The sequence below is a fragment of the Amblyomma maculatum genome, chromosome 4 (assembly GCF_055883805.1).
Source record: "Amblyomma maculatum isolate TAMU_Amacu chromosome 4, ASM5588380v1, whole genome shotgun sequence".
Classification (NCBI taxonomy): domain Eukaryota; kingdom Metazoa; phylum Arthropoda; class Arachnida; order Ixodida; family Ixodidae; genus Amblyomma; species Amblyomma maculatum.
In genome coordinates this window covers 144892665-144907083 of record NC_139347.1, presented here as the reverse complement: position 1 = coordinate 144907083, position 14419 = coordinate 144892665, and the positions used below count along the sequence as shown (strand labels likewise).

Below are 14419 nucleotides of genomic sequence, written 5' to 3'. Positions count from 1 at the left end.
GTCTTCGCCCTCCCCAGCCAACATGAATATCATGCACTAATCTGAGCAAAGGCCCCCCACATTTGACATCAACGTAGCACCACCCCATCAAAGGCGAGACCGGGTTGGCACTCTTGAAAGCTACAGCGAGTGCTTTTCTTCAGCGTGGAAGGTGCGACAAGCTCCGTTGGCAAAGTATCGCATCATAATGGACGAACACGCTCGACCGCTATGTCAGAGCCTCTACCGTGTATCTCCGACAGAATGCCAGGCCATACGCGATCAAGTTGAGGAAATGCTTGAGGATGACGTGATCCAGCCATTGCAGAGCTCCTGGGCGGCACCAGTCGTATTGGTGAAGAAGAAAGACGGCGTTCTTCGCTTCTGCGTTGATTACCGCCGCTTGAATAGCATAACTAAGAAGGATGCCTACCCACCTCCCCGCATTGACCACACACTGGACCGGCTCTGTAACACTAAGTACTTCTCGTCGATGGACCTAAACAGCGGGTGCTGGCAAATTCAGGTCTACGAACGAGACCGAAAGAAAACCGCGTTCGTGATGCCAGACGGCCTTTTCGAATTCAAGGTAGTGCCATCAGACCTCTGCTTCGCACCGGCGACATCCCAGCGAGTAATATATACGGTACTGGCTGGCTTGAAATGGCAAATTTGTCTGGTATACTTAGATGACGTTTTTATATTTTCTTCGAGCTTTGAAGGCAATCTGCTGAGAAGGCTTTGAACAGTACTTGATGCAATCAAAATGTCAGATTTAACGTTGAAAGCTGAGAGGCGTCGCTTCGCCTACGAAGAGATATTATTTCTGGGTCATATCATCAGCAAGGAGGGAATTCTCACTAACCCACAGAAAACAGTTGCGATCTCACAGTTTCCACAGCCCGGTGAAAAGAAAGCCGAGTGTCAATTCCTCGGACTGTGTTCGTATTACCGGCGATTCGTCAAGAACTTTTCGCGCCTTGCCGAACCTTTGACGCAGCTTACAAAGGCAGATGTGCCATTACAATAGGAAGCACTGCAAGCGCAAGCCTTCAAGAAACTTAAACGCCGCTACAGTGCCCTCCTTTGCTAGGCCACTTTGATGAAAACGCCGAGACTGAGATACATACCGACGCGAGCAGTCTGGGCCTAGGCACCGTTCTGATTCAGAAGAATACCGGACAGGAGAACGTAAACGCTTACGCTAGCAGGTCCCTCTCGAAATCCGAAGCTAATTACTGGAGAACCGAGACTGAGCTCCGTCCGTAACTAGACGGTCGACCATTGAAAGTGGTAAGCAATAACCATGCGCTCTGCTGGCTGGCAAATATGAAAGCCCCTCCGGCGGCCGCCTTGCCCGATTTCAAGAATTTGACGTGACCGTAGTCTGAGCCGGGCCGCAAGCATTCCGACACAGGCTGCTTATCCCGCACTCCAGTCGACGCTCCGCCGAAAGACGATGAGTATGCCTTTTTGGGATCGGTAAACGCCAGCAGTGTTGCGCACCAGCAGCGCTCGGACCGGAACTTGAAAGACCTTGCCGATTATCTTGATGGTAAGACCGCTTCCCCTCCTGCTGTGTTCAGGCGTCATTTATCACATTTTGCGTTAAACAATGGCATCCTGGTGAAGAACTTCGTACCCAACAGGACCGCGCAGCTTCTTGTTGTGCCTAAAAGGCTCCGGCAGATATGTCTTCAGGCGTTGCACGATGCGCCCACAGCAGGCCATCTGCGGTTTACGCCCACATTGAATCCAATCCAGAAGTACCACTGGCCACGACTGTCTGACAACATCGCCCATTACCTGAAAACACGCCGCGTGTGTCAGCGACTCAAGACACCACCGATCAGACCATCTGGAGTGCTGAACCCGATACCGTCCCGATCATGCCCTTTCAACAAATTGGGATGAATCTCATCAGCTCCTTTCTAGCTTCATCCACAGGCAGCAAGTGATTAATCGTGGCTACCGACTACCTTGCGCACTACGGCAAAGCGAAAGCGCTGCCCAGTGACGTCGCGGCAGAAGTCGCCAAATTTTTGTCGAATTATCTTGCGTCCCGGCGCCCTAGAAGGGCAAATCACGGTCAGGGGAACGGCATTTACGGCAGAGGTGATGCAATCCACCCTGGAGTACAGTGAAACATGCCATCGACGATCAACCGCATACCATCCCCAGACCAACGGACATGAACAAAACGATCGCGGACATGATCGCCATGTAAGTCAACGCCGAACACAAGAGCTGGGACGCCATCTTGCCGTAAGTTATTTTCGCAGATAACACAGCCGTCCAGGAGACACCCAGAGGGACTCCGTGTCTGCTTGTGCACAGCAGGGAGCCCATGACGACGCTCGACGCTATGCTGCCGCTACCTGCAGTGTGCTGAGGAAGCCCGACGGCTCGCCCGGTTGCACATCAAAGACCAGCAATACACCGATGCTCGGCGGTACAATTTGCGACGATGCGACGCAGAGTACAAGCCTGGAGTCCAAGTGTGGGTTTGGACGCCGATACGCTGCCGCGGACTGAATGAAAAGCTTTTGTGGCGGTGATTCGGCCCATACAAAGTCCTTCGCCGCATCGGATCGCTTAAATTTGAAGTCATTCCCGACGGCCCGCCGGCAATGGTTTCTAGGAGCGGGCCTCTGCTGGTTATTTTGCTCAGTTTGCCTTTGGGCCGAAGAGGTTTGTCAAACATTTTGTGAATAAAAATAAGTTTAAGGTCAACTTCAGAATGAATAAGATTATATGTTGCAAAGGTTTTCTTTGTTTTGTGCAATAATTCTGGTATTCATTTGGCCCGCCTTCTTTCCAAGTAGATCATGTTGTTCAGGAGGGGAAAATAAAGCTTTGTTGTTCGGCCAGATTGGGAGCCCCCCAAAGTGAAGCCCGAAAAGGGGAGGGGACAGGAACATGCAAGGCAGTCCTGCCCACACCACCTGTACTCCCGGACGTTAACCAAATATTTCGTAACACAGGGCGGCTTGCCTCGAAAGGTTACCTCTAGCCGCTAGAAAAAGAAATGAAAAAGAAGGAAAGAAGGAGGAGACAGGACAACTTTCAGATAATAGATAGAAAAGTGAAAGACGCAGAGGAGGATAGAAAACGGCGACCACCAGTTTTTTCCGGTCAGGTCACGCCAAGCGGTGCTTTCCACGTACAGCCTGAACCAAAGTGGTGTGTTGCCTTCTCCGTGGGGCCTTTAAGGTCCAAACACTCGGCATCGGTTCAACCTTCAGGATCCCCTAAGTACGGCTAAGAGTTAGGGCTCGGACTGCTTTAACCGGTGCCTCGTGCCCACTCAAGTAAAATTTATTAAGAGGAAATTCCGTCAGCAACTAGATGCTGTGCACCAGTCGTGACCCACATCTTCATGCTAATCTTTAGTTGGAGCAAACCTCAAGATATTTGAAGTTGTGCGGCGATCGTGACACTACATCCGACGGGACCGTTACTGACCGACATTAAAAAGTGCATTTATCGCAGCACCCTTACCCCATCGCGAAGGCGGTGCAGACTTTTGTGAATCCGATCCCTTGCGTAGTCTTCATCCACAGATCCGATGTGCTGGATTTCACTCGGGAGACGAGGGTGCCACGAAACCATTTCGAACGACTCTATTGCACGCTTTAGCGAGTTGCCGAGCGCAAAATGGGCCGCGCACTGCAAGAACCCGTAGTTTCGCCGCACCTGCACGGAATGCATTTGTATCAGGTGCAAGGTCAAACGTGAACAATTTACTATTGTCGTTGATAGAATGTATTTATAATACAGGATGGGGCATCATTGTATCTGCTGCTTATCTGGGAAACCTGGGCGCCGAACAAAAAGGTACAGGATGACACTGGGGAATGCCAACGTATTTAAATTTCAATATTTTTGCAGACCAATGTTTTCGGTGGGTTCAACCAGATTTCTTATTTTCAACAATTGCTTCCGCATGCAAATTGTGCCGGTGATATACCTAGAAGTTTTCTTCTTTTGTTGCATCGCATGCTCTTCCATTCTCTCACGATGATTACAATCGCTTTGTGAGCAATGAATTGTGCATTCGCAAGTGAAAGATCAAAGTATAATTGTCCAGAAAAGCTACGTCGTAAACTTGGCAATAATGGCCGCTCACAATGAGTAACGGCCGTTATATAGTACAAGATCCAGCTCACAAATGGGCAAGAAGGAATAACAAAGAATATTTTGCGCAAGCTCGGCTATAACATAGTTCCTCGGATATAATAATTGTTGAGGTACCATGAAAACACACCTCCATCAAACCTCTTGATTACACTACAATTGTTCACCACTATCGTCGTTGCTGTGTCACGTACCCGCCAACACATCACACTCTCACATCGACAGCACGAACTGGCGACAACTCCAGACACGTTCGTTCCCATCTCCTCAATTTGCCCACATCTTTCACCCCACAAACTTCCCACCCTACTGCACCCCATGCTGACAACGAGGCTGACAACCTTTTAGCTCGAGGTTCTTTAAACCGAGTTCAAGTGGCCTCTAATCCGGAATTACGATGCACTCGATCAGCGAGCTGACGCAGGCCTACAGAGCCTCGAGGCCAGCTCTACCCCCCCCCCCCCCATCCCTAGACAATAAACACGCAACAATATGGCGCAGACTGCAAGCACACACTCTTCCTTAGCCCCTTACCCTTTCCTACTACCATCCCTCCTTCCACACTCCTGCTTGCACCCTTTACCCAGAACCCTTTGCCTCTTCAATCCACATCCTCTCCCCCTGCCCGGCGGACCCTCCCCCGCGGGGCCTAGAGCAACTGAAGACCTGGGAGGACTGGGAGACCCTGCTGCGTTCGGAGGACCCGGCTGTGCAGACCATCACCACCGGCCGAGCTGATAGTGTTATGATCCTCAGGGACATAAACACTTGAATCTCAGTGGGGTCGTGCGGGGACTCAGGGGCCTGCGCGGCCTGAATTTCTACGTCTAATAAAGGTTCTCTCTCTCTCTCTTTCTCTCTCTTAGCAATGCATTGTATTTCAATAAATGATGGCACCTAAAATTTTGTCAAAAGACAAAGTACGATTCATTCTAAGTCATAAATAATTTATACTACCTCAAGGTATTCAAATTAAAAAATCAAGAGACGTCTAGTGTTCTCGCAGCCGCTAGAATAAATTAACTGAAGCTGCGGCGAAGATTCTAACTTCAAAACTTCTAAACTGATATGCCAGATGCTGATGTTGAGAACACCGTCCACTTACAATGTTGCTCACGTGCTGCCCTTCTGCGTTGTTAAAAAACTTCGGATCCATGAAGAACCTTGTGAGCGTGTAGTTGGAGTCGAGCAGTGCGGCCAATTTTTGCACAACCATGTTTTCCGCTTTTTTCTTCAGCAGCAAGGTAAGGCTATACACACTCCGGCTTCTCGCCACCCAGCGACAAAGTACCTCTGCGCCTTCCTCATTCAGGCAGAAGTCTGAAAAGACATTACGCAATACTATTTAAACATTGAAAAAACAGTGTCTAACTAGTTTTTTGGTTCCACCTAATAGAGTTTCAGAGCGCAAATTGACCACCTCGAATTGATAATTTTCTTTGCACGATACAAACATGAAGACGTAAATTTTCCGGACTGCATACTAAATGGTAATGTTATCAATTTTGCATTTTAATACTTAGCATGACCTTCGTTAGACTAGTTGCCTCCTTAGCTCAATATCAACTTAAAGGACACTTCATGCGGAATCTGACGAGTGCATTAAAATATGGTGCCTCGTTCGTGCTGAAATCGATATTTTCACTAAAGCGCAATATTATGCTAGTTCCATTGGTAATTCAGCGTATGACGCAAAGTATTCCGCATTAGAAATTTCAAACGCCAAGTGATATCTTAAAATGCCCTTTCCCTAACAGCGCATTTCCACAAATCGAGTCATGAGAACAATAATAGAGTGGGACGTTCAGCTAGTTGGTCGAACATCCTGCAAAAAGGTAACAGAGCAGGCACAAAAAGAAAAGAAGCACACACAGACACAAGGACAATGCTGCATAATCCACTGACTTCCACCCAAGCATCGCCGTACGGCTACAGAGGAAAGCTATACAGCTTTTTCAGAAACTTCGTAGTTAAAAAAAATCGTCCTGGTTCTGGGAGGGAGAGGGGGGAGGGGGAGGGGAGAGAAAAGAGTTATGAAACTAAGACCCACACGTTCTAAAATAAATTGGTTCACAGGAAGGGAAAGGCGCAGTAACTGTCACACTTGCTCTGTGGACACCCGAACCGCGCCGTAAGGGAAGGGAGGAAGGTGGGAATGAAGGTGGGAATGAAAGTGGAAAGAGAGAAAGAGGAGCCGTAGTGGAGGGCTACGGAGTAATTTCGACCACCTGGGGATCTTTAACGTGCGCTGACATCGCACAGCACACGACGCCTCTTCGTTTCGCCTCCATCGAAACGAAGAGGCGTCGTGTGCTGTGCGATCTATAACGTGAAGGTTTGATGTATGTAATAATAATTATTGGTTCACAGAAATGAAAAGGCGCAGTATCTATCACTCTTGTTTCTGTGGACACCTGAAGCGCATCTTAAGGAGGACGGTGGGAGATAAAGTGGAAAGAAAGAAAGAGGAGCCGCAGCGGAGGGCTTCGGAATAATTTCGACCACCTGGGCATCTTTAACATTGCCCCGCCGGGGTGGTGCAGTGGTAAGACGCCCGACTACTGTGCCGGAGTTCCCGGGATCGAATCCCGGCCGCTTATTAGCAAACCATATCCCGTAGGAGCACTCGAGCAGACGACGCTCTGGCGCGTGATTCCTCTGAGCAGCGCCACCAAACGACAAATAGTGGATATATTGTCTAAACAAATAAGAACATATTTAAAGCCCACCGTTCCCGTCGTTTTGGTGGCTCAATGGATTAACACCACGCATCTCTTCACTGATGCCACTTAAACATGCGTTCGACTCCTGTGTTTTATTGTTTTTTCTGAATATTTTTTTTTTCAATTGTCTTCACTGTAATTATATTCTGCCTTCAGTGAGCGTAGGTTACCTTTAGGTTGCGTTTATAGACACCTTTAAGTAACAATCGATATGACAACAGTTACACTAAGCAATTACCTTTCCCACAATCATTTCATGCCTCAGTGAGTGTATGTTACCGTTAGGTTGCGTTCACTGACATCTTTCAGCAACAATCGCCCTTTACAGTGAGTGTATGTTACCTTTAGGTTGCGTTCACAGAGATCTTTCAGTAACAATCGCCGTTTAACTCGCTGAAAGCGTCGTCTGTTCCAGTGCGCCTATGGGATATGGTATGGCAATACGCATCCCGGCCTCGGCGGCTGCGTTTCGATGGAGGCGAAACGAAGTGGCGTCCGTGGGCTGTGCGATGTCAGCGCACGTTAAAGATCCCCAGGTGGTCGAAATTACTCCGCAGCCCTCCACAACGGCCCCCCTTTCTCTCTATCCACTTTCACTCCCACCTTCATCCCTTCCCTTACGGCGCGGTTCAGGTGTCCACAGAGCAAGTGTGACAGATACTGCGCCTTTCCCTTCCTATGAACCAACCAACCAACCATCTTTAACATGCGCCGACATCGCACAGCACATGGACGCCTCTTCGTTTCATGTATTTACAGGACATTTACAAGACAGCCGCAACCAGAATAGCCCGGAGAAAAACCAAGGAAAAGTTGCTGTTATTCGTCTAGAGATGGTCTTCCTTTTTCTTCTTGTGGACATATTAGTTGACCGTAGAATAGGGTTTCAACCTACTGTGTCAACTGATTCATTGTTTCCCGTACCAGCTTTATTGCCTAAATATAATTTTGTAAGCGACTAGCCTTGCAGTTGCGCCAAATGCAGAGCCAGCACAGTCGGGAATAGCAGACACTTTCCGACGCACTTTTGAGTTACGGCAGTATTCAGAGCCGCAGAAGACGAAAGCCGAGAGAGTAACGCTTGCATTCACAACAAAACGTCGCGTTCTACTTAAACATAATGCTTTTGTTGTGTACATTAAATTAGGAAAGTTAGCAGTGATTAAGTCCCCCGCTCGAAAGCTCATTTTTCGCCGCCATAACATACCCGCTGACAGTGAGTACCATTTTCTCGCAAAGTCAGACAGGCCGGAAATCCGGACTTGCCATGGGACTGCAGTGATCTCTGAGAAGTGAACTTCATCAGTGACAGTGAACCTTTACGTCTTTCGACACGCTGGCTTAAAGCGTTTCGCACTTGAAAACTAGGCTTTTCTGAGTTTTCGCGTGTCCAGGACACGACTCGTTTTCAGTTTTGAATCCAGTGAAACACGTTAACTCGAACCACCTTTGCAGGCTGAAGTGTTCGAAACTATTTTGCCCCAGAAGGAGGCAGCGGGGTTTGGCAGTGCAATATTCATTAAAAAAAAAAGGAAACGAAGCAACGAGCCAAACTAAATTTCACTTCACCTATCTGTTGGCACTCACCGATTTTCGTCCTCTTCTGAACAGCGTAACACAAAGGCCGCCTTCACATCGATACTCTGAAAGCTGAGCGCTCTTATTGAGAAGCCGTCATAATCTAATTTAGTCACATATTTAGGGCAATCTCCCAAGGTAGAAAACATTTGCAACAAAGGAGTAATTACAAGGCAGTAATTGTAGCCTTACGGCCACAATTCTGCTCTGGAAAGGCGCTGCGCTGGCTTCGAGTGCGATCCCCGGGCCAGGACGATTTTGTTAACTACGAAGTCTCTGCGAAAGCTATACAGCTTTCCTTTGCAACCGTATGGCGGTGCTTGGGTGGATGTCGTTACGTAATTATTTCCTTAATGCGTATGCTAATTTGAGTTCTAAGTTTCAAGGACGAGTCAGAAAAGTCTCGGGACGCCGGCACGAGGCGGCCACCGGAACTTCGTAACTGCCGGGCACAGAAAGATTTCTGTCGACTGCATGTTTATCGATTTCATAAACCCTTTTCATGTTGTACCACATGGTTTTTAGTTAAAAAGTTATAGTATAAAATTACCAGTAAACTAAAAGCATGGATCAAATCCTAGCTCAATTTAGAGAACAAAGATTGCTGGTTAATGGAGAAATCTCGGAAGAAGTTGCTACTTCAGATGTCCCGCAAAGGTAATTTTTAAGACCACCTTCTGTAGTAATGTTTTTCAACTGACATTTTTGCTGGTGACCGCCTATGTTGAGTCCATTCTCAGATTATTTTTGTTTTATACAGAGCTGTTACCAGTCCAACCGACCATGACGCTCGGTAGTACAGAGCAACCTCAGAGAATTGCTTACTGGTGAGATAAAAAGGACAGGACAAAAAATTCCTAGATAATTGGCCATATATGTTTCCGTAATAAAACTAAGACTAAGTAAATTCATTTGTTCTCAGTGACTGACTACAAATACCTTGATGTTTGTAAATGATCAATTGACTTGGCGTAAGCAAAGTAAACACATAACTGCGAAAGCAGTGTTTGAGTTCCCTAGAACGCCAACTGTTTTCAATGCCAAATAATTTAATGCACAACTAATTAAGACCTACTCTGGAGTGCGCAAGTATTGTAGGCTCCCTAAGCAAAAGTATTGATTTAATATCCTAGCTGTCGGCTCTTTTTTTTTATTTTACAGCAAGAAGTGAAGTGTCCGCAACGCAAAAATCGATAGAAAGGGTTTTGCTACCGAAAGCCAGATACATATTTAGGATTAAATGTTTAAAGTGACTCAGGCTATGGAGACGCCATAATGGAGGGTTCCAGCAATTTCGCCCGCTTGGAATTTTTAACGTGCATTGGCATGACATATGTCACGGGTGCTGAGCTTTGCATCCCCGGTAGAAAAGCGGCCGGCCGGAACATCCGCATCCTAGGGCACAAAATTCGAGTGCCCTAACAACTGCACCACCGCAGTGGGGCTGTCAGCAAGAAAGCACCACACTTACAAAGTAAAAGATGTATCATGCAGAATGCACTTGCTAAAAATGAAACTTTTTCTACAAGCAATACATGAATGGAGAACGTTGCACTAGGATATATTTTCAACAAAGGCTAATGAACTGTTTGCCGCACTGCTGTAGTATTTATACTTGTGTCCGCTTTATTACGTTGTGCTGCATTATACGTTTTTCCTGTTTTTAAGGCGCAAACCTATCTAGGCTCCTGGAGAAGTTTGTGTACGCGGAAGTGTCCGTCCACCGCAAGTGTTCGCTGGATGTGTGTGCCGCATGGTCCCAGATGAGCAATTCTTTTAGAGTTATAGTTAGTGATGAATAACGTTTTATAGCGATAGAGGTATATAGTGATAGCTATTGATAGATAGTGAGGTATAAAGGTTGACAGCCGAAGACAGTTGTAGATATAAGTTGATAATTACTGATAGATAATAATTGATAGCGAAATATTGAGCAAAATTAATAGTGAAAGGGAGCGATAGTGAGAAATATAGGATGATAGTGATAGATGATGGTGGATAGCAATGGATAACAGAAAAATAGCAAGATTCAGTATCTGAAGAGGCAAAAGTGGGCGTTCGATTTATTCTAGTTCAGTGAATACTGCGTATAATAAGGAAGATTGCTGTGAAATATCGTTATTCTAGGAGCAAATTTTGTTTTGTAAGTACCATTCTGATTTTGTTGTATTACAATATTTGATAATTTTATTTAAAATCTGTTCATTTATTCTCGAAAACCCTCCGTGTGCTTGACACCAGCTCGTTCATAAAACTAACAGCCAAGTTTCAAGATTTTTGTTGATAGCAATAACTGAATTGTTATATCATCCTCACCCACACGTCACAGGGCACCATCCATGGGCAACAGAAGCTAGGAGCTAGGAGCAGCTAGGAGCAATCCTGTAAATTTTCCGACTCCTATGTCGTGCTGCTTATGTTGTAGCTAACGTCCCCCCCCCCCCCTCCTCCTCCATCCTCTCTCAAACACTATAAAGCCAAAAGGAGCTATGGGCAATAGGAATAATAAAAAGTCCTGCTAGGTACCTCCTTTCCAAAAGAGGTGGCATATCAGAGTTTTCTTTTCAAAATCAGCTTTCGCAGTTGCAAAGAGCTTGTCTATTATTCTCCGTGCGGAAGCACACCAGATGGCCGTGGGCCTCGTTCGTGCCATATATTAAAAGAGGAAATTAAGTGGCCTCTTAATTTCTGCTTTCTGTGTGTATGTTCTTTGTTTTCGTGTTCATGTTTAAAAAAAAACTTCAGCAGCATGAGTATCTAAAAGCAGTATAAATCGATAAATTCGCTCGTTTCCCTGCCGTCTGCTCCTATTACCAGAATCGCAAGCAGGCTTTAGGACAAAGCTGCTGATAGGGATTGAACTCCTTCAGGAGGATGCAGAAATTTCAGCGAAAAGAGGCCCATCTGCGCTGAAAACAAATAGAAATAATTAATCGTTTAGTACCGAAAGCACTTTTGTAGCGCTCATGCTATTGGTGAACTTTGGGCTAACATTTCATTTAACTCGTGAAAAAACACGCAGTGGACCACGCAAAATAGCATACTTCTAACAGAATGCGCGCAGTGTAGCTCGCCGCATGGTTTGTTCAATACTTTCTTTAAAGCGCCTGCAGCATGGTCGGTTTGAGCGACTCGCCCTCCCCTCTTCTCTTCTCTGCCGCAAAAATGTGTAATAGCGCTGCGCTCTGTTGTCCACGAAGCCAAACTATCATGAGATACTTCTTGAACAAACATTTCTTATCAAAATAAATATTTCAACAAAATAGTATCCTATATAAAAATATATTAAGAGCTATAATGTTAAGAAAGAAAGCTTCTGGTTTTGTATAATTACCTCGTGCCGCCGCACAGTCCTTGAGTGAAACCGATAAACAGTTTAGTCATCTTGAAACTGGCGCAGCGTTGGAAGCACTTTGCTAAAGGAAGCACTGGAATGGCGTGTATTGTTTTTAATTCCTAACGCGACAGCGCCTGAGGGGCATGCTGTTGCAGAGTGCTCGAAAAGTCTCGACTACCTGCGGTTCTATATTGCGCTCTGACAGCACACAGTACACTGGCGCTTGCTTTTCGCCGCCATCTGAAGGCTGCAGCTGGCAGCCGAGATCAGGAATCGAATGCCCTAGCTATTGAGCTCTCACGGTGAGGCGCTGTGCACCACTAGCAAGGATAGTCACAAAACTGCACATAAATTGCAACCGGGTTGCGCAGCAAGCCATAGAGGTCATAAGGGGGAGCCATTGGTAGAGTTCATAGGTATGTATTAAGTAGTCTGACGATGCACACGCTAACTTTAAGATTTGTGCAACGTATACGGCGCTTTAAAGTATTTCAGGCAGGTTTCCGTGCAACTTACTGGATATGTCGACCTCCTGGATTGTGTTGTTCGCAGCCAGGCCGGTTATGACCTCATGCGCCGAAGAGGCCGAAGCAAGAAGCATCACTCGGAGACGCTTTAGGTGAGGTGCGACGGTTAGGTAAGCTGCCAGTGCTTTGGCTACTTCACTCTCGTTCTCGCCCTCTAAATCGCGCAGTACAAGAGATGTCAGCCAGTTCCCTCGAAGATGTAGAAATGGGTTCCATTGGATCAGGGGTGCGGCGAGGATGTTTAGCACCTGTCCGGGCAATGCTTTGATGACGCCGCTCTCAACTTGAGCTCGCCGCAGCAGAAATAAACTTCCGAATGGTCCACACCTGCACAACGTAACCCAAAAAACCAAAACATTGCACTGGACAGCTCTTACGTTTTAACGCTCTTTTTTTAAACGCATCCCAGGTAGGCAGTATGTGCCGGAGACAAACTGTATTAAAAGACCAGCCGACCCCGTGATTGTGCATTGACGTCATGCAACCATTCATGTAGCGTGTCTGTCTATTGGTGACGAACGTGGCATGCTCTATGCTGAGTGGAGTACACTGAGCGAGCCAGTTACCGATGCTTTACAGCCATGACGTCAACTGTCCAAGAATTAAATCGGCAACCCACCGCGAGCTTCTTCTGTAGACTAGGCTTTAGCAGCTCGATGATGTCTATCGTTTTTTTTCCATCTGGCGCAGGTGAAGTGCACACGTGATTTTAAAACGATCGTTCAATTCGTTTCGACAATCACCGACTACTGCTACTGGTCTGTAGCCAACAGATATTTTTTGAACTTGTTGAAATGCACTCTTCTGTCCAAGTCAGCTCGCGGTTTATTTCAACGTGCATCGTAATCCGGATCCGCCAAGTCATGATTGATCTTCGAATACATCTACTGTAATGATCGAGCAGGCTACATCGCATCCGGAGGCAAACATTTATTTCAACAAGCGTACAAGACACGGCACATATATAGTCATGTAGGAAAGGCGTCGAACATCACGTGATAACACTGGGTGATCTTATCGGAACTTGGCAGCAACACGGAACATCGGCCTGGGCATGTTATCACGTTATCACACCCCTTCCCCCTCAGTTAATGCCGTAGCGCTGCACAGGTCGCCGTTCACGAGTAGACCGTCTAAGAACCACTGGTGCCTCATCCTTTGGTAGTTCGGGTTCTGTGCTTGGAGGCGGTAGGAATCTGAAGAAATCACCGGTTGTATTAGCTGGTGTTGCCGGTTCCGACACCCATGCCTTTCGCAGATGGTCCCGATGACGTCTATGCAAATTTCCTTCAGACGTCTGAACTTCGTACATGACGTGGCCCAGACGGCGTAGCACCCGAGCGGCTAGCCATGTAGGCCCTCGGCTCAAATTTCTCACGTACACAGCATCCCCACACTCGAAAACCTTTGACGGGACAAGTTGACACAAGTCCGCGCTTTCCATGTCGGGGTGAAGTCTTGACAGGGCAGAGCGGAAATTCCGTCCCAACATGAGCTCTGCTGGTGCCTTTCCGGTCTCAGCATGAGGGGTAGAGTGCTGCTTGAACAAGAAGCGAGAAACTTTACAGGCCACTGTGCCTTGTCTCTGCTTCCTGAGTGCACACTTGAGCTCGCGGACCATCCTTTCTGCTCTTCCATTGCTCGAAGGATGATACGGCGCTGTGTACATAACCTGGATGCCGTTTAGCTTTAGGAATTCCCGAAATTCCTTGCTTGAGAAAGCAGTCCCATTATCAGACACGATAAGATCTGGTAGACCGTACGATGCGAACATTCTACGCAGTTTCTCTATCACTGAAGAGGATTGAAGAGACGGCATTATCTCGATCTCAGCCCAGTTCGAAAACGCATCCACTGCCACAAGAAAACAAACGCCTTCGACTGGCCCCGCAAAATCGATGTGAACCCTGCCCCAAGGTCTTTCGGGTTTCGTCCAGAAATGTGCAGGTGTCTTGGGATCACTTTGCCTGTTCTCTTGACAGGGTTTGCAGTGCCGAACGAAATCTTCGATTTGCGCGTCAATTCTGGGCCACCAAACATAGGACCTCGCGAGAGCTTTCATAGCCGTAATGCCTGGATGATTTGCATGTAGCATGCCAAGAATTCGCTTTCGCAGTCGTTCCGGCAGCACCACTCGG

The 14419-nt window shown here is 47.0% G+C and overlaps 1 protein-coding gene across 1 annotated transcript in view; it reads right to left on the bottom strand.

Annotated features, from left to right (window-relative positions):
- The window catches only part of LOC146193251 (uncharacterized), a 55980-nt gene that overhangs the window by 4709 nt on the left and 36852 nt on the right, over window positions 1-14419 (bottom strand). The window contains exons 6-8 of the mRNA XM_084602627.1: window positions 12271-12608; window positions 5222-5436; window positions 3481-3675 (exon numbers count right to left, since the gene is read on the bottom strand). Coding sequence (XP_084458753.1) covers window positions 3481-3675; window positions 5222-5436; window positions 12271-12608 — 748 coding nt within the window. The remainder of the gene's footprint in view (window positions 1-3480; window positions 3676-5221; window positions 5437-12270; window positions 12609-14419) is intronic.